We start from the raw sequence: 27,503 nt of genomic DNA on the forward strand, positions 1-27,503 counted from the left end.
TTAGAATACCTGGTTTATTTGGAAAAATTCATAATAAAAACTGCAATTGCTTATTCTGCAACTTACAAAATAATAATTTGATATATCAAATGAATTGGTTTTCGTTATGTAAGTACAAACGGTAAAAAAATAATAATCCATGTGATATATCATGTAATTCCCATTCAGAGATCTCACATCCCTGAGTTCTCCTGTTGTATGTTTGATGTCAGGTATTTTAAATCAGTTTACCAAGGAAGACCAGGTTCTTAACTATATTTAAGTTTTTACTTACAGCTGTAATCTATCAGAAGCTGTGTCTATATGACTGGAGCCTGCTCAACGGAGTTGAAAAATTCAAGCCATTTCTTCTCCTAAGGTTGTTTTAATGTTACTTTTGTGATAGGAATGACTTTCCGACTGCTTTACTCAACAACCTAATCATATCTATCAGTCACAATGAGTTAGACCCAGTCTATCTTTCAACGTAATCTACTCTGGTCCTGAACATATAGACACAAAACAATACAGATTAATATGTCATTTTCCCACACCCCCAACCCTATAGACGGCTTTTAAAGAGAAAATTTCATCCTATATTTCCCCACATAGGAAACCTTACTACTGCAACAGATCTGGCCATGAAAGAATATCTTCCTACATGACATATCAGGTTAACGTGAAGCTTAGCAAAACATCAATTACTTGGGATATTAAAAAGTCTCATAAATAATGTGTATTTAGGAAACTCTTGCTTCTTTAAGTAGCTGAAGGCTAGAAATATATTTATTTTTTTACATTTCTTTTAGAATATTTGATCTCTGACAATTTTCACCAGTATTTCCCTCTTCTCATTTTCCCCTAATAGACCCAGTCCATTTCCTCTGGGAAAGACAGACACTTGGTCAGGTTACTTAAATTTCTGGAGCCTTCTCATTTTCACCTTATAAAATGGCAGGTTTCATATTCATCTTCTTTTATACATGCAGTATAAATTGTACGGACAGATATTAAGAAAATACTGGCCTATCACAGGTAATTAGTTAAAAAAGTAAGTTTTGTTTAACTCTATAAAACATATATAAAAGATGAATATGAAACTATAACACCATTTAAGAAATATTTTGTCCCAAATTATTTTAGCACTTTGACTAGTCTAATGACATCAACCCTGCCCCCCCCCAATAGGTTGAAAGTATTCTGAGGAAAACAGTGTCTTCTTCTGGAATCCATGCGGCAGCAGGCCCCACGCCCACCTCAGGCGGAGGAGTAGAAGTACCTGGGCTTGGCGTTGCCCAGGAGGTCGTCTTCGTAGTTGGGGAGGCAGCAGAAGAAGAAGGAGCAGCCGATCAGGATGATCGTGGCCGCCCACCCGAAGCCGTAGGCCCAGTTATAGATGTAATTGACAGCGGGGTTGAGGTGCAGCGTGAAGGTCTGGGTGTACTTCACGGGGTAGATCACCAGGGAGATGATCTGGAACACAGCTGAAGGGAAGGAAACCAAAGCATGAACGCACGCCCAAGTGAAAGAACGCGCGGGAACGACAGACAGACCAGCTCCCTCTCCCGGCGATTCTGCCTTTAACTAAGTGTTAAACCCACCTAAACAAGGCGAATGGAAGAGGCTGGGGTATCTAGTTAATCACGAGCCACAAAAGGTTACTAAATATTGTGTGTCTGAGATACCTGCATTGAGCAGAACACTAAACACAGGAAACAGGGACAGAAGACAACCAGAGACCCCTCTACAGTCCACGTGCGAGTATTATACACACTGAAGTAAGAAGCCAAAACTGTGGTGTATGATCGAATGGTAACGAAGAGTCTATTTTTTCATCTTTGTATATCCTGTGCCAAAGACATGGTTAATGTTTTCAGTGTTAGCAAATAATATACATATATATATATATATATATATATATATATATGTACACATGTGCATACACACACGCGTGTATATCCATTCAAAATACACCATTGGCACAGTCATTCAATAAAGGAATTCAATAAAGGAATGATGCAATCAGTGATTGTGGAGACTCGCCAGAAAAGGAAGTGAGAATCTGAAGAAAAAGCAGAGATGGAGAGATGGAGGGAAAGGCGAAGAGCACTCCAGGCTCGGGGAATAGAAATGCAAGAGGGGCTTTGGGGAAGTGTAAGTGAGGAAATAAGAAAGAAAACATGTGTCAGGATCTCTAGCCTTTTTGCTATAAGTCACATTATTACAACTATTATTAATCATATTAACATTTTAAGCAACTTAAAAATAAAGAGAACTCAATCTTTTATAGTCTTTTTCAGTGGACACACAAACTTCTATAAAGCTATAATGATAGATCCATATGCTGTGCTATGTTCTGCATTTTTTGACTTAATATTTCATATGTGCATTGCCACGTCAAAGGGTTTTAGTTCTGTAACATTACTTTTCATGAAGAGGGGTCAGCTGGCTCTGCTCCTGGGAATGTACCGGGGAGTGTACGGTCCTCACCACCACTTTTTCTTTCGCCTTAATTTTTTTCTAATGGCTCCCCAGGTAAAACTCCTAAAGGCGTTCTCTTTTTCCTTTCCTGTTCTTTTTTAGTTGCTAGAAAGACTGTAGATGTTTCCACGTCTTGATTTGTGCTTCTATTTCTCAACTCAAAATTTCCTCTTCTCTAGCTTAAAAGTTTCTCTGCTTCTTGTATACCTTAAATGGCAAATTCTTACTGGTTAAAAGTTTGTCAGTCACTGCAAAATACTGCATAAGCAAAAGCAGTCCTTCTCTATGATGTTCTCTAATTTGCCTAGCCATTACATGTTAAATATTGCGATCCACCCATTTTGGTTCATCATACATGAAGTTCTTATACTGGTTTAGATCAATTTCTGTAAAATCTAAGTGTTCAATTTTTCTGATTTTAACCCAATAATATATATACAATTAAAAATAATTGTTGCTGTGAAATATATCTTAAACATCAAGCAGGCCTTATTGAATATTATTATCACTAAAGATGTATTGAGATTTCTAGGCTTATCATATTTCTACAAACAGAAATATAATGTACAGAAGGCAACCAATTGATGTTTCTCTCTCTCTTCTCTCTAAAGTCAATAATCACATCCTCAGGTGAGGATTTAAAAAAAAAAAAAAGTTGTTTTTTAATCAAGAGGAATTTTTAAATGTACAAGCAAGGGCAGAGCCTGCACAGGCCGGTTCTCTGAACCACCCCCTTCCTCTCAGCCAGGGCCTTTTGGCCCCTCATTTGTCCCGCCCTAAGCTCTTCAAACACCTTTCCTAAGCTCAGGGAACCTGGCACAAAGTGGTCTCCCTCTGGGCTCACGCTTGATGCCATCAACCTGTGTTGAAGGCCTTGTGCTCACTTTCTGTTTGTACTCCAGGTCTGTGGCTCGATTTCTGCTTTGCTCCCATGAGCCTAAGTTATCTTGAGAAATGACCTGTGGCCTCGCTTTGCCCTTACCAGCTTCTTCTCCTTTCCCCTCCTTAGGAAATCCAGTTTTGCATCAAAATCCAGCTCTGTGGCTGGGGTCCCGCCTCTTAGACAGACTCCCCTAGGGCCAGGTGCCCTCCTAAAATTTCAAATTACCCTTGCTCCTGGAGTCCTCACTCTTATATTCCATGAGTAAACGTTTACTCAGAGCCCTACACACCTGCATAACTAAATTTCCGGCTCCCCAGCACTGGAGATGAGGCAATTCCAGAGGTAGCCTCTTCTGGGTCCCCCATCCCACTGCAGACAACCCTTCCTGATTGCCCACATCATAATACCACAAAAGGATTTTACGTATCCTTTAATATGTAAAATGGCTCAGGGACGTTCCCACCACACCCATCCCCAGCATGGGGCTCACTGGGCCCACTGTGGACACACTGCTCTTCCAGGGCTGACTCAGCCCTGATCCCTCGGAGTAGGGGTGTCACTGGACGTGGGGTTACCTACAAGAGGTGTTATACAGAATGACAACCTTCCTCACTTGGAAGGGGAGCAGAGAGGACCAGCTGAGCCACAGAAGGAAGGGATCAAGATCTTACAACACATCCCTCCCCTGTGATTTCTGCCCTTGGTGACAAGTTTTCTGAGGACAGATCAGAAGCTGGAATTGTAATCTTGCTTGTGGACTGGCCACGCCTACGCTGATGTCCACGGAAGGTGGGAATGAAGAGTTGCTGACACGCAGTCTTACCTGCCAGGGCCAGGAGGCCTCCGATCACTCTCAGGAAGACAAGCATCTGGGGTCCGCAGAGGGCAAAGAAGGAAAGGATGAAACAGATGACCAGGATGATGAAGCCGCAGAAGAGCGTGGCCGCGGCCGCCCTGCCCCACGCTGCAGGAAAGGAGACACTGTCAACAAGGAGCCGGCCCCGTTCCAAAATCACCGGGCAGAGTACCGCCAGGACTGTTCTCCCTTTCTACTCATTGTATTTGGGTGGAAGGACGGTTTTTCTTTGGACAAACCTTAAGCATCTCCATATGCCGGGGAAATTAGGCAATTCATATATGTAGGACGCTGATATACCCATGCGCAGCCAGGCCTTGTCCTCTCGGTTTTAGGACAAATGTTTCTATCTCTGAGATGCAGGTTAAACTTCATTAAGCTGTTTCTCATGTAATAAACTGGCCACATAAACTGGTAGATTTAAAGGGTCACTCAAGTTCTAACACAACACGACCATAATAAATAGCATCTTGGGCACTGAGCAATCCAAATTACAATCTCTTTAGGACATGTTTCCAGCACCTCTCAAAGGAACTTTGTTTCGTATCACTATTTGGTTCCATGCAAAAATAACCTTTGAAACATAAACTTATGACCAGGCAGAGATATGAACTAAAGCAATTGAATTGTAAAGTAACTGATTTTTTATTTTTTTATAACACAGTTAAGCAGTCTTTCTAGATTCTTGCCTAAATTTTAACTTCTGGAATATTGAGGACTTATTACACAAGAGTTCTTAATTATAGATGTTGGCCCTAAAATTGAGCTCTGAGTTTGAAGACCTGCAGGGGCACCTCTGTGTCACACTACCCTAAACCTGTGCAAACGGAGAGCCATGAACCCAGGCTAGTGATTCCAGCCAGTAATTCTTATCGTTCGACCTGCTCTGGTTTTTAAGATTTCTTCACATACAACCTTCTCTCTAGAGGTAATAACTAACATTTATGAAGTAATTGCTCTGTGCCAGATATATGTAGCTCACTGAATCCTCACCATAACTTTTTAAAGTTCATACTAATATCATTTCTTTAGAAATGAGGCTACATAGTAAGACTTTGAGAGCTCAGCCTGCCATAGCCACCCAGCTTCTAAGTGATGTAGGCAGAGTGTGATTTAGAGCCTGCCTGAATCCAAAACATGACCTTTTTTAAAGCTATAACTTACATACCATAAAATTCACCCTTTTCGAGAATACAATTGGGTGGTTTCTATATTCACAGATTGTACAACCACCACCACCACTTAAAATTCTAACATTTTTATCGCCCGAAAAGAAACCGCATGCCCTTCCATGCCCCATTCTTCCAGCTTCTGACAACCACTAATCTATTTCCTGCTGCTATAAATTTGCCTATTCTGGACATTTCATAATAATGGAATCATATGCTCTGCGGCTTGACGGTCTTCTTTCATTTAGCATAATGTATTCAAGGTACATCTATGCTGTAGCACGTATCGGTACTTCATTCCTTTTCACAGCCAAAATATATTCTACTGTATGGATATCCCGCAGGTTTTTTATCCATTCATTCATTAATGGACAAACACGCACTCTTAACCTATTACTCTTTGTTGCATTTGAAAAGGAGTCATGCGCACCTCTGCCCTGGTTTTACTCCAACTGTAATACAGCTCGGCTGACAAATTTATCCGCACTTAATCCTAGGTGCCTTGACTGGTCCAAGTTAAAGATTTGGGGTAGCAGAAGGAGCAAGGGCTTTGGAAGCAGAGCTGGGCCTCATTTATACCCTGCCTCTGCCACCTATAAGCCACTGTCAGTCTGAGCATCTCTTGACCAAAGCTAAAAATACCTTGTTTCAAGATTACTGTAAGGATGAGAGCTTTTGCATGAAAAGTCACAAAGCTCAAAAAAGTCCTCCTGTATCTCTATGATTTTTCTCCAGTAACTCAAGTTTTCATTTTATTCTACATTCGCAAAGTTCTGCACCATCACATAAAGGTGGTTCCTCAGTTACCCACTGCGTTTTCATATCTTCATCTGTTATAAACAAACCTGAGCTCATTCCCTTCAGCAGCTCCCACATTCCCTCTAGATCTTCCTCTGGACTCATGAATGACTGGGACATAATAGGTAATGAAGGAGAGGACACATTTTTCTATGCTCAAATAGCATGTTTGTACACAAACTACCCCTTAGTGGCAGTGATGTGGATGGGGCTGAGACAGTACAGGAGTGAGCCTGGTTTTATATTTATAATTTTTATTACTTCCCTCCAAATCTTCCTCTTCGCTGAGATCAATAAGAGATTTTAGGGACAAGGTAACATAGAAATGTTTTCTTTTAAAATAGAAATGAATAAAGTCAAAATATGAAATTGAGGCTCGTTTCTCACTTTTGCCTTTTCTCTCAAGCACGGTAGCCTTCAATAGAAGAGGAACCATGCTTTGAAAAGAATATTAATTAATTGGCTCATCTCAAAGCCTAACCCACACACCACTGAGTCAAAATCAACAGGGGAGCTTATTAGAAATACAGATTCCTGTGCCTCCCTCCAGGCCTACTGAATCAGAGCTCGAGGGGTAGTGCCCAGGAACCCACATATAATCTGTGAACATAAATATAAACACAGAGCACTTTAAGAACTTTTCCCATGCTATGTTAAATCAACTCAGTTCATGTCTTGCTTATTTACAATGCTGAATCATCAAAATGGAAAATTAAGGACATTCTGTCTTGACAAAGGCTACCTTGGAAGCAGACCTGTAAAACCTGCTCCTGCAGATGGAAACACCCACACTGACTCACTGAACTATCATTTAAGACAGAAATCTTGGCATGGCTTTAAAGACTCTATTCTGACTGTTGAATGACAAGTAAGGCAAACTGCCTTCTCACATGTCAATGACTATTTTGTTGTAAAAGGATGAGATGGATCCTACCAGGTCTGAGCAGGGTCCTCCCAGGGCAATACTCTGTCCAAGAAGGGGACCCATAGCCAGGAAGACTTAGTACATTCTCCATGACATACATTTGAAAAGTCAAGTCTGTACCCTAAGTACCTTTGGTCTCAATTACCCAGAATGAGCCTCAAATCTACAAATTTACCCAACTCTTTTGGGAACTATTTATATTTTTATATTGTATCATGATCTACACTGTATCATATTTACCAACCTTAATGGAACATACTTTTTTTTTAAATTTTATGTTTGTTTAAAATATTACAGAAGTCCCTTTTTCTCCCCAATGACCCATTCCACCCCATCCCTTCCCCCTCCCCAGTCCCTCTCCCCACCATTGTCCGTGTCCTTGGGTTGTGCATATATGCATACTGACTTTTAAAACTTGTCCTAAAGCTACTTCTTCTATGATTCAGATGGTTCTCAGTTCTTCAAAGGCAGACTGTCCATGTTGATCTTTTCTGAAGATGAATCTCCGTCTTTCATTATTATTTTACACACTTTAAATTTTATTGCCTTTCCTAATTGTGTTTATGTGTGTGTGTGTAGGGAAGCTGGCAGGGTTCTCATAGTCAATTACACTCTGAATGGAGGCCACAAAAGCATACAGTACACCGGGTAAACAGTTTCCCCGTAGGAAAGCTTTGTGATTGTTTGTTTTGTATCCTTAAGGGAAGATAAATTTGGTGTTTTATATACATAATCTATTATGTCATAAGTTTATTTTCTAAGTACCACTTGGAGACGTTCATGTTGTCAAATAAACCAGCAGCATTATAAATCCACTGTTAAATAAGATTCATTAAAGATTCATTTACATAAAGAATGGCTTATCAAATTTTGCTCTGGCTTACAGACTCAACATTAAATCCACAACATGGAAACCATGCTATGGTCACTAAAGAAATTTTGAGCTTTTCCTAGGAAATGTTTTTAAGTTTTGTGCATGAAAACAAATGCTATATCTTTTCCCAGAGATTACATAGGAAAACACAATGTTATAAGGCAAACATGGCTAAGAAAAGATCAGTAGGGTCAAGTGGTAAGAAAGGAGCAAACAAAGTAAAAATAAATACCTTGAATGTCAAGCTAGAAACCATAAATCAAACTGAAGTTTGTGAAAAGAAAAAAGTAAATAAACTTTATTTTAAGACATAGAAGCATTGCTGATATGTTTCATATTGTTGGTAATATTTGAGAGACTGTCACTAATTTTTCCCTTTTAATGGTTTTGCTGCAGTCTTCCGTAGTTTTACATTAAACAGAACAGTGTGTGGTCTGGCTCCTTATTCAGCGCCCTGCAGACACCAGCCTGTTAGCCAGTGACAGTAGGGTCCCATTCCAGAACAAAGGATTCATCTATTAATAGTACCAAAGACCCCACCTCGTGAATCTGAGATTTTGTCAGATCTCTTCATATTGTTTCCATAGAATTCTTGATATGATATACGGGCAGAACTGAAAACTGGATAAAATCATAATTGAAAAAATTAAAAAGATCCTATCTACATATAAATATAAGCCTGGGTGGATGATATCTTCAAACAGACTTGCATGTTCAACGAATGAAGAAGTAATCTGCGGAATACAGGACAGTGCTTCTAAAACTTAAAAGTGCTCACGAATCGCCTGGGAATCTTGTTCAAACACAGATTCCAGTTCAGTAGGTGGGCCTGAGACACTGAGTGTCCAGTAACCTCCCAGGGAATGCTGATGCTGCTGACACTTGGAGCAGCAAATATCTACAGGACTACACCTAACAGGCCTACAAAGCAACATGCATAGGAAGCAATTCTGCAGACATTTTGGAAGGCAGAAGGAATGGCTTTAAAGGAGGAATGACAGGGTCACTGGGAGAGCCCCGCAGTTGGTGTGAGATTCCTTACATGCTCTGCATTTTCTCCTGAAGAAGCCAGATGATAACTACCTACCATTGTGTTTTGACCGTTACCCTTCATGATCTTTTAGAGTCTGAGTGTGAAACCATCCTACACAGGAAGATGTGAAATTGTAGCCTGAATTCACACAAGATAAACAGCAGCGGATTTAGGACCTACCCTTAAATATTTACAAGCCTGTCAGACAGAGGAAGGCTGCAAAGTAGAATTTACAGGAAAGCGCATTTCAGCTCCATCGGTAGAGGAGGGTATAAGAGAAGTGCTTTTAAACAAACAGCATCGTCAAGAGAACTGCATTAAGCGGCTGAATGAAAGGAAGAAGCCCAGATCAGGCTCGGGCAGTGCTGATGAGAGCGCTTGGAGAAAGCTTGAATGGCCGTATTATTATTATTTTTTTAATCCTCGCCTGAGGATATTTTTTCCACTGCTTTTCAGAGAGAGTGGAAAGGAGAGAGAGAGGGAGAAACATCGATGTGAGAAAAACACATCTATTGGTTGCCTCCCGCCCGAGCCCCAACCAGGGCTGGGGACAGCCTGCAAGCAAAGTATGTGCCCTTGGCCAGAATGCAACAGGGACCCTTCAGTCCGAAGGCCAAAGCTCTAACCACTGAGCCAAACCAGCCAGGGTGGAGTACTCTGATTCCCTTGTAATTCTAATTATCTAGGAGTCTGTATCTGTTTACAGGGAGAAGACAAGTTAGGTCACTAACAAGGGATTGAGGCTCCCAGGTGATTAATGCTAAGTGCAGCAAATGTGGAGTGCGCTGGGCAAGATCACTGGTTTCTAGACTTCTAGATTTTATACATCTATATATATATATATATATATATATATATATATCTTTTTTAAACTATGAAAACCAATTGAGCATGGCCAATTTTTTCATTTTGTCATGTAAGGACATGAACACATGCCCACAAAGAGTAATCTATCTACTAATTAATGCCCACTTTAATAAAATAAGAACATTTTAATATCTCACCCTGCCCCCTCCAAAGCCACAAGAGCATCATCTCAAAATGAAGCCCCTTAAATTGAATTCAGCCTAATTTAAACCTATTAATTTCATACTCATATTTCTCATTTCCTATGCATTTAAGACCCATAGAGCTAAAAGATCTAAAAATATTTCAGATAATACTCTATGACTCTTTGATTTATCCAAGAATGATGTCATGTGGAAAAAAAAAAAATTCACTGCATCCTGTGGTATCAAAGGGTGTCTTTGGTAAAAAGGAGGCTCTGCACTTCTGTCCAGATCCAAGGCAAACGCTCAACTCTGACTCCTCCCCCCCTTGCATTCTTGGTGCATAAATTCACTCCACTGTTCTCCACCCTGACAAGCTAAAGCTTGCTTGGGATTTGAAATCTACATCACTGATGCTTAAAATATCCTCCTGATGTATTTTTTTCTTAAAACTGAAAAAGAAGGTACCAATAGTGCAAAAATAGCATGTGTGAACATGCATTCAAGTGTAACTTTGCATTTTATTTATACATGAAATTTGAATCATTTCAATGTTTAAATCTAGATTTTCTTTTCCTGTTTTGAGAAATATACACAAGTTTTTAAAAATTCAAACAAGTATCTGTAAAGCTGGGTATTTATTTAATTGTTACTATCATGAAAAGAACATAATCAGCATGTAATCTGGCCCATTTATAGGAAAAATGAGGTGATATGGTAATCCGAAATTCTTAAAAAACAGTTAATAACAGCAAAAAGAGTATAATATTATTTTTTTACAGAATATTAAGGAACTATTTACCTTTATTTAAAACATCTATATTATTTAGTATTAATGCCAGTACTTGCCAGGAATAACCTATCTTTTAATACCAAAAATAATGTATTAATATTATGGCCCTGGCCAGGTAGCTCAGTTGGTTAAATACACCAAGATTGTGGGTTTGACCCCCAGTCAAGGCACACACAAGCTGCGACCAGTGGATGCATAAATAAGTGGAACAACAAATCAATGCTCTCTCTCAAATCAATAAATAAAAATTTTAAAATAAATAAATATTACGAATATCAATAAAAGAGACAGTCAAGCACTTCGTAATAAAAAGGTAAACTTATTAGTTACAGTGGTAAATCACAATATTTATTTTCTAATATATATATCAAGAAGTTTTTTAAAAACATGGATATACCCACTCAATTCTTTCATTTAAATTAGAGCCTTCAACCTTAGTCCTTGTGTTTACACATATGTGGGAGTGTGTGTAAACTGCTCACTACATTTTAGATAAGGTAATGTAAACATACTGTTTTCAGCAAGGCCTTATTGAGGCCATCTGAACATCTCCAGGGGTCAGAGATGTCTAAATCATTGACCTACATACAGGAATACACAATTGCAAGGCAAAACTAGCTAACAGTCCATACCAGGAGGTGGAGCAGAAGTATAATGAACACTTCCATTCATCTTTGACTACAATAGCCCGAACTGGACCTCTCCTGGTGAATTCGTATTTATTTTCTCCTTCCCAGAGTCACCTAATGACAGTGGATCCTGCCTTCATGATTTGATTCTGGTCTTGAACTAAAGGCATGTCTAACACATTACTGACAATTATTTTTCCAAAGGTCACAGAAATAACAAAAATGGGGTGTGAAGGCTACCACCCACTCCTGAAAATCGGTCTGACCACATCATAAAGGTAGTAATAGATTTAAGACTCACTTGGAAAACTGAACTTTCCAAAGACCAGTTTCTCTATTAAATTGGTCTGTATACACTGGGTCAATGTTTTCTTTACAATCAAAAGTTAATGCTTTAGACTTCTAATTTAAAAAAATTAAACAAACTGAGAAACAAAACCTGCTTACTCCCTTCCAAATACAAAGCAGTATATCAATCTGAGGTTGAAAGAGCCACACCCTAGAAAGGTGAGCTCATCCTGCAAGAAAAATAGGAAGAAGACCTGACTTGAAGTGGTGAACACACAATACAATATACAGATGCTGTATTAGAATTGTATGCCTGGAACCTATATAATTTTATTAACCAGTGTCACCCCAATACATTCAATAAAAAAATAAAGTGTACAATTCAATTTAAAAAAGAAAAGAAAAACTGCATTGTGTGTGTTTCACAAGAGGGCTCTGATCACAGCCAGAGCCTTGCAGGCCAGGTCACGCCCCAGGAATAGTGCTGCTGGGGTTCTGCCAGCACCCCAATCCCTACAAGGGCGCAGCTTCTATTTCATATGTGAAGGATTGCTGAGTATTCTTGGGGTCTGTATTAGTCTTTGCAGTGAGGTATGATTATGATAGTCTGTTTAAAAACACACCTATTTAAGCAGACCTACTAAGTCCCCTACAAGATACTGAATTCGAATGCATTTTAAGATACAGATTATATTATTTCAAAGAAATTAACTCTCTTTAAAAACCTAAGAGACTTTCCATAATACAAACCCTGGCAGGCATGCTGTTTGTGTTTTAAGGAAACAAGCAGGAATTCCGTTCAGTCTTTACCCTTTATGACCTGCTAATGAGGACCATGTCTCCTTTCAGAGAAAAGTTCACGGTGGAACTTCCAAACAATTCCACAGTGTGTAAGAATCAGCACCAAGCTCTTGACAGAGGGTCCCAGAAATAAACTGTTTGGTTGGAAGCTCTGGGCCATTTGGGGGTGGGGAGTCAAGTCACAGGTCCCAGCAGGAAATGAAAAAAGACTCGGTTGGTAAGGTCTGGGTGAATATGACTTTAAGCTTCTGATTATGTTCATACTTAAACCCCCTGTTCTTCAAATCTACCAGTTAGCAGGGGGTGGCATCAGACAAAACCACACTCCTCTCCCATCTGGTCTGTAAGCACTGCGGCTTCCTCCATGCTGGAAAAATAAAATACTCCATCTTCAGTGTGTTAACTCTGCTTCATTTCGCTGGTGTGGAAAATGTATTTGTTTTTCGATTTCAAATAACATTCAAATAAAAGTTGTTAAACAGCAAGCCCATGCTTAAACCGAGAAGACACCACCACCCACCACAAAAAATATTAACAAAAACTAGCCTGAAGCGGTAAATAATACAGTATTGACTGAAATCATAACTGATGAAATTGTCACTGAGAGCATGTCTACACCTTTAGAGAAGGCCCGTATCTAAACTACTTATATTTTAATCATAAGAACCACAGGAGGAGGCGGAATGGGAAGAAATTTCAGTAGGTCTCCAAAATTTTTTTACTTTATTCATTATATTTACACATCAAACCTTTTCAAATGGCTGAAATCCTCTTTTGCATGGAGCGGACAAACCCTACGAAAAAAACACTGTTTTCACTAGGGGCATTTTCTTCCAGTGTTGAGCCTGGACTTGGCCACTCAAAGCTGCTACTGCTTTGTTTTGTTCAGATTGGATGCGCGAAACTAAACTCTGAACAGATTTTTTTTTTTAAATCACCCATTATTTCTGACCCTGTTCAGGCCCTTCGCTTAAGGCGGCTTCCGAAGGCCGCGCACTCCCATTGCGCCGGCCTGGAGGACTTCCCGGAGGAGGCGGCGGCGGAAGGCACTCACCGTATTCCATGAGGCTCTGGCAGCCATCCGCCTCGGACCCGCTGCCGCCGCCCTCGTGGAAGCATCGCCACCACAGGGAGGACGTCTGGATGTGGTCGCTCGACTGCAGCCAGCCGCGGCCGGCCAGCGCGATGATGTCGAAGGCGATGGCGCTGAGCAGGAGCAGGGGCAGGATCCACCTGCAGCGCTCGCAGGCCAGGCCGCAGCGCAGCATGTTGACGGCGGGCGCGGAGAGAGCAGCGCGCGGGGTCGGTCGCCGGCGGAGAGTGTCCCGCGAGCTCGGGCGGGGCGACAAAAGAGAAGTGGCGGCGGGGGCGCGGCGCGCGGGCCCCACCTAGGTTCCGGTGACTCAGAGCGCCCTGCCCCGACCTGCGGGGCGGCGGGGGGGCGGCGGGGAGAGGCGGGGCCGCGCTCGGTTGCGGCGGGAGCGAGCCTCCCGCTCCCGGGCTGCAGCCCCGCGCCTCGGCGCTGCCCCGCTTCCTCCCCTGTCGCAGCCCCTCTCTAGAAATGTTTTCATTCGCGCCGCGTCAGCCTGCGCACGTTTTGACCCCCGCGGCGCCAGGTCAGTATTTCAGCCCCGGTGTCGGATAAGGGCCTGACTGTCGACAACGCCCTAGGTCACTCTCAGGCCGTCGGAGACGGGCGCCCAGCCGGTACCCGCGGCCAAGGCTGCCCTCCCGCGCGGACGCGCGTGGCGAGCCCAGGAGAGGCCCCGACCCGCCCGGGCGGGGGTGGGCACGGCCTCCTGGGCGCCACCTTGTACCTTGTACTCTTATCCGATTACGGGCCCGCCTGTCCCGCCGGGTGCCAGCCCTTGGACAGCGAGGCCCTGCCCTCCTTGTCTGTGTGTCCCCGGTGGCTAGCACTGTGCCCGGCTCCTAAGGGAGCTCGGTTGGCATTGGTTGCGTGAAGGCACTGACTTTAACAAGTGCTCGCTTCAGCCTCGGAGGCCTTCATCTGGCTTCCCCAGGCACCGTCACGGCCTCAGCGCCCTCCCTACCACAAATCCCTGCCCCTTTGAACCCCGCTCTGTCTGCTCTTTTCATTTACTAGTGAAGTTTCTCCAAATAAAAAATATGTCAGTGTGCGTCCGGAACCTAAAATGCCACCTCAGTATCCTAGCCCTGCCTCTGTCGCCGCATGGTTCCTTAGGTGTGGCAGGGAGTGTGCGGTGGCAGCAGGGCGTGGCACAGGGAGAACCGAGTTCTCGGTGTCGGGCACCTCGGTGGCCTCGGGCAAATTATGACAAGCATCCAGTGAGGGTCACGTCTCACCTTGTACTTCCAAAGATTTATCCCTTACTTCTTCTGTTAATATAAAAGAAGTGGGAAGCACGGAGCGGTGTATAAAAGTTAGTCCTCTGTATTTCAGTTCAGTGTTCTCGGTAGAAACAATACTCTTGTCTGACTCAACTCTCTGGTCATTTTTTAGGACAAATGAGAGAAAACAAAAACAAAAAACACCGAGGAAGTATCTGAAACCACATGAGATAATTTCCCCAGCCTTCGTTTACACAAACCAAGCTCACATATTTTCATCAGAGGCTGGTATTTTCACTTTCAGAGAATAGCACAAGGGGGTATTTTGGAGAGAGATCACTGCCTGCAGTGGAGATTGTGTAAGGAAAACTTGCTCTTAGGGTTTTCAAAAGTAATGAAAATATTTGTTTAATTGGCTGTGTATAATATTGTTATGAGAAAAATCATTCTCACAAAACAAATAGAGTACTGGTTATGAGAAAAGTGGTTTTGTTGGTATCTTGGGAAAACAGTTTCTTTGGTATCTTAATATCTCTGAATAATTTTGGACTAGATATAACTTCTTTTGGTTGTTTCAGTGGATTTGAGAAAAAGAGCTCATTAGTGCTGAGGCGAAAGCAAGGAAAGTGTTTCTTTAGAATTTCTGGAAGAGACTAATCCAATCGTGGTTTGGTTGCAACAATAATGGACCTAACATGACTGACAGACTGTAGAACCAGATAGCTCAAGTTCTGATCGTTTTTCGTACAAGCTATGTGACACTGGTCCACTTAATGTCTTTGTGCCTCAGTTTCCTCATCTGTAAAATGGAGTGCTCACCCCATAGTGTTGTCATGGGTATTATAACAACTAATATATGGAACCTGCTCAGGAATGTGCCTGCACGTAGTAAGCCACAACATAAGGGTTGATGACGATGATAATTTTCACATAGGTTTCTCACTTCCATAGGTTGGAAAGGAGGCTTTTCATGTTTTTAAGGAGCAAATTCTATACCAAATGTAGATCATTAAATTATCTTAGACAATGCAATCGTTCATCCTGGCCATCTTCCTCAAATGATAAATTAAGGTAAAAAGTATACAATTAAATAGCTCTCCCTGCTGGATAACATAGGGATTGCGATGCACTTGACAAATTATACCTGCAAAAAGTTTTTACTTTTATAAATTGGGGTGGGGGTGGCGGGGTGGGTGGAGTTGTAGCTGTGGTTATAAAACTAATGAATAGTACAAACAAAATACATAAATATATAATTTTAGAATGAAAATTTGTACTTGTTTTATTCTCTCACCCAGAGAAGGTCATAGTAATAACAATAGTGACATTTGCTGGGAGTTTTCTATGTGCCTGTGTTTCACAGTCATTTTGAGGTGTGCACTGCTATGATCTTTATATAGACAAGAAGACTGGGGAATAAAGAAATTGAGTAGCTTGCTCAAGACTGCACAGTCCCTGACTGGCAGAGCCACACTCCACCCTAGGCAGTTTGACACCAGAGAGAGTACTATTTACAATAACCACTCATAAGAGTTTGGGATGTAGTTCTCCAAAAGTTTCCTTCTTTCTTCCCTTTCCCTCGCAAATATCCAACCCATTACCAAGTCTAGGGCAGTCTGAGTTCTAGTTCTCACTGACCTTATGTTTGCTTCCTGTCGAATCTTTGGCCAATCTCTCTTCCCTGCCCATGCAAACTTTTAATTATCTCGACTCTTTCACCCCTTTTTCTTCCTCAGCCAACTGTAATCTCTCTTCTACCTGTGATGTGATGGTAAAAGCTTAACAACCAACTTTATGAAGAAAAAAACAAACCTTGATTTATAACAACTGCCAATTTCCATAGTGTAAACACCCCCATGGCTGATTTCCAGCTACCAACTTGATGTCGCTGAATACAGGGGTAGGAAGAAATGTGCACAATCATTTGTCTCAAGCTAGTAAAAGCACTCCATTGCATCTACCCCCATATCTTATAAAACTGCTCTATTTTTCAAAGGTTTCCAGTAAGCTCATATTTGCAAATTCAATGGACGTCGTTGGCCTCTTTGTTGCACCAGGTACTTTAATATCTCTCTACATTAAACTTTCTACCTTCTTGGCTTCCATGAAGATGTTAAAGTCCAGTGCCCAAAGACCACCAGGAACACACCTGTAGTCAAGTTAGATTTATTAAGCTCCTGCAGCAAGGGAGAATGGAAACCATGGGGCACTCGGATTGTCTCAGTGAGAGGGTGTTAGGAAGGCCTAGTGGTAAGATTTAGGCTTATTTAGATAGTTTTGGAGAGAGTGGTCTTGTTTTTGACTTGCTCTATCACAGTTACAGAATGACCTTGTCTGATGTTCATATTCTGTGAAGTTATTTATTGTTTATGCTTAACATTGGATCCTGGCCTAGCTATTGGTGGCCAGGCCAACTGCCAACTGTCTGGGATCCTTTTTCTTTCTTTCTTTCTTTCTTTCTTTCTTTCTTTCTTTCTTTCTTTCTTTCTTTCTTTCTTTCTTTCTTTCTTTCTTCTTTCTTTCTTTCTTTCTCTCTCTCTCTCTCTCTCTCTCTCTCTCTCTCTCTCTCTCTCTTTCTTTCTTTTCTTTCTTTCTTCTCTTTCCCCCCCCCCCTCTCCATCCATCCCTTCCCTTTCTCCTAAATGTGCTAGTCTTACCCTATACCCCTCTTCAGCTCTCACCCAGTGTTGTATTCTCTGGGTTTCTATCCTTATAGGACTCTTCTGTTAATTCTATACATTTTCTTTGTTACACCATCATTTTCATGATTTCAACTCCTACTTATATACTCTTTAGCCCACACTTTTCCTCTATGCTTTAAACTTTTTTTTTTTTTAATATGTCTTTATTGATTTCAGAGAGAGGGAGAGAGAGAGAGATAGAAACATCAGTGATGAGGGAGTCATTGATCAGCTGCTTCCTGCATGCCCCCCACTGGGAATCGAGCTCTCAACCCGGGCATGTGCCCTGATCTCCTGGATCATAGGTTGATGCTCAACCACTGAGCCACACCAACTGGGCTGGTTCAAACTTTTACATTCAACTTCCAGCAAGATGGTGCCACCTGGATTCTCCCTCAAACATAACCTCAACCAGTACAGAGTTCAAACTGCCCTCTCTTCTAAACCACTATCTTCTTCCTGAAGCCTCTATAGCGCCTCTAGAATCTCAGTCACTGAAATTGAACCCAAGATCACCCTTGACTCTTTCCCTTATACCCAGTTTAAATGCAGTAGTTGAGAGGCTTGCCGTCTGCCCTGCTTCTCAGCTGTTTCTACAGTGCACGCTCTCAGCTCCATCCCTGCTACTCCTGCCCTGGGTCCTTTGCCTTAACTGCCCAGCTGCCTCCCACCTGCCCCCCTGTCTGCTGCTCTGAACACTCCCCCCCTCCCAAGTCTTTCTTCCCTGAGACTACAAAACTGACCCCGCTAAGTGTGCACCTGTCCCTGACACTCCTTCGTGCACCTCACTGATTCTTCATCACTCCTACCATCGGGAATGAAATTCCTAAAAGTGACGCAAATTTCTCCATGGTCTGGCCTGTTAGCCTCTCCAGTCTCATCTCTCACCTCTGCTTACTTTACACTTTCCTGTCTTTTTTTTCTCTCTCTTTCTCATATACATGCTACTATTTTTGCCTTTACTCCTAAAGTTATTTCTGGGATATCTTTTTTTTTTTTTTTCCAGTCCCTGTCCTATTTACCTGGTTATTTCCTACTGATCTTTTAAGTTCTGCTTCATGCCCCCATGTCTCTCAAGAAAACTTCCCTGAATCTTGGCATGTTCCCTGTAGTCCCACCTCCAATCTAAGGTAATGATGTACTCTTTTTCTATGTTCCCAGAACCCTTGAAGCACATGTACCAATCACTTTGTTATCAAACAATCTTTTTAATGTTCCTCTTAGACTATGAGGTCCTTGAAGAAAGTTACCATGTGTTATTCACCTCTGTATCCCCAGAACTTTTTCTAATGTGGTGTTAAGTAATTGTTTGCTAAATATATGAATGAATGAATGAATGAATGAATGAATGACTATGCCAAAAACTATTCACCTGGGAGGTTCTCTCTCTCTCTCTCTCTATCTCTCTCTCTCTCCCCCTTATGCCTTCCCTCTCCCTGAAAAAGCAATGGAAAAAATGTCTTCAGGAGAGGATTAACAATATATGTATATATGTAAATTTATTCAGAACACTAGATGGCAGTAGAAGGTTGTTTTCAGCATAACACTTGCAAGATTTAAAGTTGACCAAATACTCATGGAAAAACCCGTAGTCACATAGTATGATTTTATTTATTTATTTCTTATTTTTTTTTATGTTTTTACTGATTTCAGAGAGAGGAAGAGAGAAGGAGAGAGAGAGAGAAACATCAATGATGAGAGTCATTGATCGGCTGCCTCCTGCACGCCCCCGGCTGGGGATCGAGCCTACAACCTGGGCATGTGCCCTGACCGGGAATCAAACCACGACCTCCTGGATCCTAGGTCAACGCTCAACCACTGAGCCATAGCAGCCTGGCCACAAGGTATGATTTTTAAAATGCCTCTATACTTTAGTTGATAACACTGAGTTTGTATTGGTTCATTAATTGTGGGAAATGTACAATGCTAATGTAAGATGTTAGTAATATGGAAAACTGGGTGCAGTATGGGGACTCTACAGCCACAAATTTTCTGTAAATCTGAAACTATTCTAAAAAATAGTTATTTTTTTAAACGCCTCTGTATTGCTTAGCATATAATTTTTCTCATACAAAAAATCTCCAATATCAATCATTTTCTTTGTATAAAATTAAGCATGAAAACCTCAATATCAATCATTAATCTTTGAGTTTTAAAAGTATGCTTTTAAATATCCAGAAATAAAGGTTATTTATTTAAGTATATAAATAAATATCATTTAAACATTTTATTCTATTGTTGTTATAAATGTATTAAATACTCATTTTAGAAAATTTGAAGAAGACAGAAAATATAAAGAAGACTAAGAGTTACCCATAGATGATTCCCCCACTTTTTTTTTAACCAGAGAAAATTGCTGCTAATATTTTGACAGGCTTTTTAGACACTTTTCCCTGTGTGTTCCAATAGCTGAGATCCTCCCTGGCTTCTATCACATTCTTCTGGTTTCTTCCTACCCTTTTGCAGGCTTCTTCCATCAGATCTGGACTATAACCCGGGGAGTTCTCAGGACCACACTTCTCTAAGCCACTATCCTTTCTCACTTGGACCACTGTAATAGTATCTAATTGATTTTCTAATTCTCACTCTTACCTTGTTAGAGCTGCCAGAGAGATGTTTAAAGATACAAATCATGAACCTACTTAAGGTTTTACCAAAACAACAATGACCATGTTACCTGGATGGAAGTTCACACTGCTGACTGTGGCCTCCAGGAGCAGGGATGGCCCCTGCCCATCCCTGTTAAAAGAATTGGCCCTGGCCAGTGTGGTTCAGTGGTTAGAGCATCGGCTTGTGCACTCAAGGGTCGAGGGTTCAATTCCTGGACAAGGGCACATACCTGGATTGCATATTTGATCTCCAGCCTTCATCAGGGTTCTTGCTGCAGACAACCAATCAATGTGTCTCTCTTACATCAATGTTTCTCTCTCTCCACCCCCCTCCCTTCCACTCTCTTGAAAAAAAAAAAATCAATGGAAAAAGTATCCTCAGGTGAGGGTTAACAAAAGGAAAAAAAAAAGAAAAAAAGAATTGGTGTGGTTTTTGTCTCCTGATAGAACTCTGACTGATCTAAATTTTAATTATTGAAAAGTATCAGGAAGAAATAAAAATCCTCATAATCCCATCACATACTCAAAGACATGCACAGTTAATATTTTGATATATTTCTTTCTACTTCTGCTCTTTTTTTAATATATCTCTCACACACACACACACTCACATACACATACATATACACATATACCTCTATATATACTATATATACTTTTGGATTTTACAAAATTAGGATTAAGCTCTAAATTAGGATAACTTTGTATCCAGTTTTTTTCACTTGATAAGTAAAATATGAATATTTGTAATTTCTTGGTACACACTGCCAAGTAATTTTTTCGATTACATTTACCACCAACAGTGTTCAACACCTGACTTCTCCTACCTTTGCTACCTTTGATAATTTTCCATCTGGATTTTTATATTTCTGTGTCACACTTCTCATAACTTTCAGTTCCTCTCATACACACAGCACTGCGCAGGGAAATAGCCTGGGAGTACAGAGAGGACCCCACAGCCCCCCTCGGGCTCAGTCTCTGTGGCGCTGAAGCCAGGGCAGTGCTGTCCTCAGGAAGGGCCGTGCCCGGGGCGGGGGGGCGGAGAGGGGGGCGCAGCATACGTGGCCCTGGAGAAATCAACACAAATATTAAGAAAGGGGACGAGACTGGTTTCAGGCCCATTTGTTCTCTGTGACCTAAGTCTACCTAAATTCAGTTCTCAACCCCTCCCTAGGACCAGTATAGCAATATTCCAAACGGGACTCACTGACAGCCTTCAGTAGGTGGGAGCAATGAACATTTGTTTAAAATTCCTGTTCCAGGGACTCCACAATGTTATATTACAAGTAGTATATCTCTTTAAATTCTCACAACTAACTGTGAGTTAGATGCTGTTGTTCATACCCATTTTACAGATTTTAAAAACCCTGAAACTCAGCAATTAAGTAAACCACCTTAGTAAATAAGGGGACTCAAACCCCGACCTCCTTGTTGCAATGTTCATGCTATGTTCACTTCATCACATTGGTGTCATGATCCCTGAGTTGAGCTAAAAGGTGTTTCTCAGGTAAGCACACCATTTGGAACAAACAAGAAAACAGAATTAATGACAGGTTAGTATAGACATATATATATGCCAGGTATGGATAACAGTTAAATCTCAACACTAATTCTAAGCTTTGAAAGTCACTAGGTAAACAGAAAATGAAATACTGAGTTTAAATAATATCTTCTGGAACCTAAAAGTCTAATTAAAAAGAATAAACACTAACATTTATTGAATGCTCTAAGGTAGTGTTCATTTCTTTATTCTCAGAATAACCATCTGAGTAGGTGCAATTATTATATGTACTTGGCAGGTAAGGACACTGAGACACAGATAGTTTGTTACTTGTTAAGGTCACTCAGCAAGTTGGGGGTAGGGCTAGGACCAGAGCCCAGACCAACTTTCATGGTCTAAGGCCTCAGCACCTGACCTTAAATAATAATAGTAACAGCTAATCCTTATATAGCACTTACAAAATGCCAGTCCCTGTTTTAAATACATACTAATTTCTCTTATTCTCACAGTATCATGAGCAATGTACAACTATTGCTTCTATATTACTGATGAGGAAGGAAACTGAGGCATGGAGATGCTAAATGACTTTTTGTAGATAACACAGCTAGTAAGTGGCAGAGCTGGGCCTCAAACCCAGACATTTTAGCTGCAGAATCTATACAACGCACTCCTAAAAAACTCAATTTTATTGTACACATTCATAAATTTATTGGAGTCCATTTCAAATGCGTAGAGCAAACCCAGCTGTTGGTATAGATTTTAAGACTGCTTATCTCTGCAAACCAATTCCAGAGTGGGCTCTCTCGCTCGCTCACTCTCTACTATAAAGATGATTATTGTGCTCCTGGGATGATCACTAAAGCTCAGGATGTATATTCTAGGGTGATTTCAGCCTGGAAAATTTCCAATAAATATTCAGCTAAGACCTAAATGTGTAAATGCATGCCTTTAAAATACACTGTTTAAAGTAAATGCGCAGGATAGGGAAGGGAATGAGAAAACACAGGTCCAGGTTGAACAGAGTTATATTAAAAATACAGAAATTGGTTTTGTTAATGAATTAAAGAGGCCATCAATGCTAAGGAGACTTTTGAATGTAAAATTCACACATTTCCATCTGTTTCTAATATGCACATTTTGCTTTATTTGGAGCTTTCTGTGCATTCTTTCCTGCTTACACCTGAAACGTATGTGAGGCCAACCAGCCTAGCTCATAATGACTTCTCCAAGGCTGCTTGGTCTTGCCTCCTGCCTCTCTCTGCACTGATCTCCATGTTATCTTCCAAACTGACCTTAAACACCTCCAGAGAATACAGAATTCTCTGTGTTCCTCTGGAACCTACTTAATTGGCCAGTCTCCATGTCTCTTGATTTCAGAAAATGTAACTGCCAAATAATAGATTGTATTGCCATCTGGATAGAGATGAGAAAGAGAAAAATATTGTTAAATGTGTGAATGTTATGTAATATTTAGCACCTCTATTGAGGAAAAAAATAGTCAGTCCTGAACTCAGAAAATCTGTGCCTAGGTCATCTGTCATTGTCACACAGAGAAAGACGTCATGGAGCACCGGTCCAGAGGCTTATTTATTTAATAATGCTCAATTAGAGAGTGTTGAAAGGAGTGTGTTGGCTCTGAAAACTCACATAGAATATTAAATAGAATATAAGCATATCTCCAAATCTTTTTGACAAATTTTCAGATTCATTTTTCCTTAAGATGAACTTAGCAGAATGTGACAGCTCTTGTCCATTATAATTGTATTGCTGTTTCCATTCATTGGACTCAAATGGAGATTTCTCTTATCTAACTGAAGCAGAAGCTCTAAGTCATTCTCTCAAGCTAGTGTTCTGTACACACACACGTATTCATATATACGCAGTATGTGAAATAAAAATGCTGTGCTTTAGTAAATCAGCAGTAAATTTCTGCTTTGAGAAATTTAATAAATTTATGAATACATAATTTATTAAATTTATAGGACTATTAATTTATCTCATATGACCTTGGCATATAGAGAATACTAGTGGACTTAAAAAAAATAGAAATCATCAAAATCTCAAATGGTAAACAAATTAATCATGGTTATTTTGGAAAGGGATTTTTTATGTTTTTATTTTTTTGGTGTTTACAAATCACTTTATGAGTCACAAATACTTTATAATTGATGCAATTTGATTATAGTTATTTTATGACAGGAAGATTACCTTTTAGTTTTTGAAAGATTTAAAGCAACGTTTCTTTTAAAATAGCTATGAGTTAATCAAGCACTTTATCAGTTGGATTTGCAGCTATTAGAAAGGAATATAGACCCCCACGCTCCTCCCACCAGGTTCCTTTGAGTTTACAAGTTAATACAAAAGGCAACCCATACTGAAATATACATGAAAACAAATAGCATTAAAAAGTATTTATGACTCAGTGCTTAATGGAAATGAGTTGAGTAGATATTCCAAGGGCAGCTGGAAGCAGAATTATGCAGTAGGCAGATGTATTAGTTTCTATTGCTGAGTAACAAATTACCACGAACTTAGAGATTTAAAACAACACCCAGTTGTTAGCTCAGAGACTTGTAGTTCTGAAGCCCAGGCAGACTCAGACGACTATTTGGACTCTTCTCTACTCAGTGTCTCCCAAGGTGAAATCAGAGGGCAGCTGGGCTAGGCTCTCATGTGGAGCTCAGGGGGAGGGTCTGCCTCCAAGCTCATGCACTGTTGGCAAAACCCAGTTTCCTGTGACTACACCCGAGGTTCCCACGTTCTTGCTGGCTGTCAGCTGGGCCCTCTCTCTGTCTTGGCTTCCTCCGTCTCCAAGGCCAGCAACAGTGCATCGGGGCTTCTCATGCTCCAAATCTCTCTGACTTCCCCCTCTGCTGCCAGCGGGAGAAAACTCTCTGCTTTTAATGGGCTTGTGTGATTAGGTTGCACCCACCCAGAGGGTCTCCACTTTGCCATATAACTAACATGATCACGGGAGTGGCATGTCTTCATATGTACAGCTTCCACCCCCACGCAAAGGAGAGGGTTCTCCAAGGGCGAGGGTTATTGGGGGCCGCTTTAGAATTCAGGGAACGGTTCACAAAGAAGGCGGGGCCAGAGTGCATCTGATTAAATAAGTACTAAAAAGTTTATCCCAGAGAGAGAAACACTTTATTCATTCAACAGATATTTATATACTGGCATCTGGTTACTGGACCGCTAGCTGTCCCTGCGCCCAGCTCATGCAGCTCTATCTGGGACCACTTCTGTGCAGCCTGATATGTCCTTGCTTACTTACTCATTGCTTGCTGACTGAGTGTCTCCTCCAGTAGAAGATGGTCCCAAGGGCAGAAAGACTTGGCCTGTGTCCTTCAGTCCTGAACACCCAGGAATTAGCCCGATGCCGGGCACAGACAGAGGCTCAATGGGTATCTGCTGAAGGGATAAATGAAAGAGTAAATGGGACATTTGAATAAGTATTTACAGCAAATTCCTCTTAGCTCATTTCTTACAGAAATTTTGTCACACTTACACGCCTTCAGAGCTTGGAAGGAAATTATAAAACGTAACAGTTTTCACAGAGAAAAACAATCCTCTGAAGTTAAGTCCTTATTAGCATAAAATTCCAAGCATTCCTTCAAGCAATATTTAAATTTCATAATTATTTGTCTTGGTGTGATAATTCTATCTAACTATGTCAGAGGTTTGAAAAATAATTTTGGCTTTGTAATGAATTTCACTTTATTGCGAAGCCCAACTTTCTCAAATTATGGTAATAATTCTGCTGTAATGTTTTCTGAAACATTTATGAATTCCTTTAGCTTACATCTCAGTAGCATCTTAATCTCTTGAACTTCCTGATATGGAAATATCTTTTTATCTAATGTCATAATTTCTTGCAATGTATTCCAGTGGAGTAAAAAATCCTTCAGTAAATGTAATAAGTCTCCAACATAGAACATTTCTGCTCTTTTAGGGAAGGGAGGGATGTTTTATGATTACATTACCTGATACTTAGCTTTTGCCATCTGCTCTGCCCACTAATTAAAAATGTCAGGAGAAGAACTCACAAACATATAACATAAAAATGATTTAAAATCTCCATATCTGTTTCTTTCATTAAAAAATGCTGCAAAGAAGACATTATTATTCATGATTATTCATGATTCAGGCACAAATTATAAAGTGAACTGGTTATACATGACAGAACAATTTGTTTCCTGGACTAAAGGTTTCCTGAAGCTAATACGATGCTGAGATATGACTACATTGAAAATTTCATAACATCTTCAGCATTATGGCACAACAGAAAGTAAATTATTTAAGGGATGCTGCTTGTGGTAGGGGTGACCACACAGAGAGAATAGTTTCAGCTGCATTCACATTGTGGTTTGAGATGAAAGGGACTGTTAGGAAAAAAGAGAACAAGATGAAAAAATATATATATATGTATTCTCTACTCATATATATCTATGCTCTGCAGAACTGCATAATCATAATCATAATAAATCATGCTGCACTAGGATAAATCTTACTATGGATAATGAATTTAAGCTCTAATTAAAGCCATAGTCTCATGATATTCACACTGTCCCTGGTTTTAAAAGTATAGGTTCCTTGCTTTTGAAAAAATCATTGCCTGGTGAGTCAAATACTGATATAGTAGACTTTATAGTGACCATATACTTTGGTAATAACAATCATCACCTGGGTGCTTATTAAAATCACAACTTTCTAGACTCCATTCCTGTAGAATATGTCTCTTTAGTAAGGAAGGGGGATATAAATTGTATCTTCCAAGTGGTATTCTGCTCCAACAGGAAATGTCCTGGACAAACCAGACTACAGGTTATTATCAATAGGTCCGAGTGTCTATTTCCCAAAAATCAGACTTGGAAATTTTGCTGAACTGGAACTGCTTCCTTAATGTTCATAAACAAGGAACTGCTTGGACCCTCCGCACTTCAAGGAAACCTTCTATGTATCCTTAGTCAGCTCTCTTTCCCATTTCCAAGCTTTTGGCCCTCTATCTGTTCTCTTCTCCTCTTGCACGCAACAGACGTCCTCCTGTTTCACAAGGAAAACAGAAGCCATCAGGTGTAGCTCCCACAAGTTCCTTTCCCCGCATCAACAAAATAAATGCTATCAAAGCCCAGCCTTCTATCTTCCCCTCCTTGTCTGTAGATTGGCCTTCATCCCCTAACTGGGCTATTGACTCTACCTCTACTCTAAATACCATCTTTCCCATCTCCTTAGGATACTTGTCTCACTCATTAGCCTGGCTGCCTCCTACCTCTTCAACCTCTGCCTTTATGTCTCATTTCTTTCATATAAATATACTTCCCGCCAATAGGCTCCTTAATCTCAAATCTGCCCCTGCTCTGGTGTTTTTCAAATTTCAGCTCTCTACTCATTAGTGAGTTGTGAAACCAAAGAGTTTGTTTCACCAAAGCATACTCTTTTTGGAAATGAAGGAGTGTGGAACTTAGGCTATCAGAATGCAATGCAATGCATATATTCTAAGTTTGAGCTGTCTCCATGGCAGCAAATGCTGGAGACAACTGAGTTGAGTGACAGCTGGTGGAGGTGATGTCAGGACTACGCACTGGCTGGGAGCCAGCCAGCCATTCACTCTTCACTGGTTTCTCATTAGATTTTCTGGATTTCATCATAATTGTATCAGGAGAGCTAATGTTTTACAGCTTAATTTATGCCAGTGTAATTAACAGTTAATTATAAAGTGAGGTTTAGAAGAATTTTATCCACTGTTGGCAAAGGCAACAAGACTTCCCATCAAGTTTTGGTTATAAGTTAATAAGTTTCAATGTGTTTTTGGATTAGGCATATTGTTAAGCATTTTTGACTTTGCAATAATTGTACATTTTAATCAAATTTCTATAAATTATCCTTAAAATAACTCAT

The 27,503-nt window shown here is 40.6% G+C and overlaps 1 protein-coding gene and 1 long non-coding RNA gene across 3 annotated transcripts in view; one reads left to right on the forward strand and one right to left on the reverse strand.

Annotated features, from left to right (window-relative positions):
- On the reverse strand, window positions 1-14,039 carry PERP (p53 apoptosis effector related to PMP22). Its single transcript, XM_081140791.1, has 3 exons — window positions 13,553-14,039; window positions 4,167-4,307; window positions 1-1,463 (listed from the first exon to the last, which is right to left on the reverse strand). Exons 1-3 carry the CDS (start codon window positions 13,764-13,766, stop codon window positions 1,237-1,239), a joined length of 582 nt encoding a protein of 193 aa, XP_080996917.1. The 5' UTR covers window positions 13,767-14,039; the 3' UTR covers window positions 1-1,236.
- The window catches only part of LOC308558820, a 15,575-nt gene continuing 2,018 nt past the window's right edge, over window positions 13,947-27,503 (forward strand). Inside the window, exons 1-3 of one of the 2 annotated variants that reach the window (XR_013999055.1) lie at window positions 13,948-14,114; window positions 16,808-16,868; window positions 19,146-19,336. This is a non-coding gene — a long non-coding RNA (uncharacterized lncRNA). Of the gene's footprint in view, window positions 14,115-16,807; window positions 16,869-19,145; window positions 19,337-27,503 lie in introns of both variants that reach the window. The other variant, XR_013999054.1, reaches the window with a different exon arrangement.

This window comes from Miniopterus schreibersii, assembly GCF_964146895.1.
Source record: "Miniopterus schreibersii genome assembly, chromosome: 6".
Lineage (NCBI taxonomy): Eukaryota > Metazoa > Chordata > Mammalia > Chiroptera > Miniopteridae > Miniopterus > Miniopterus schreibersii.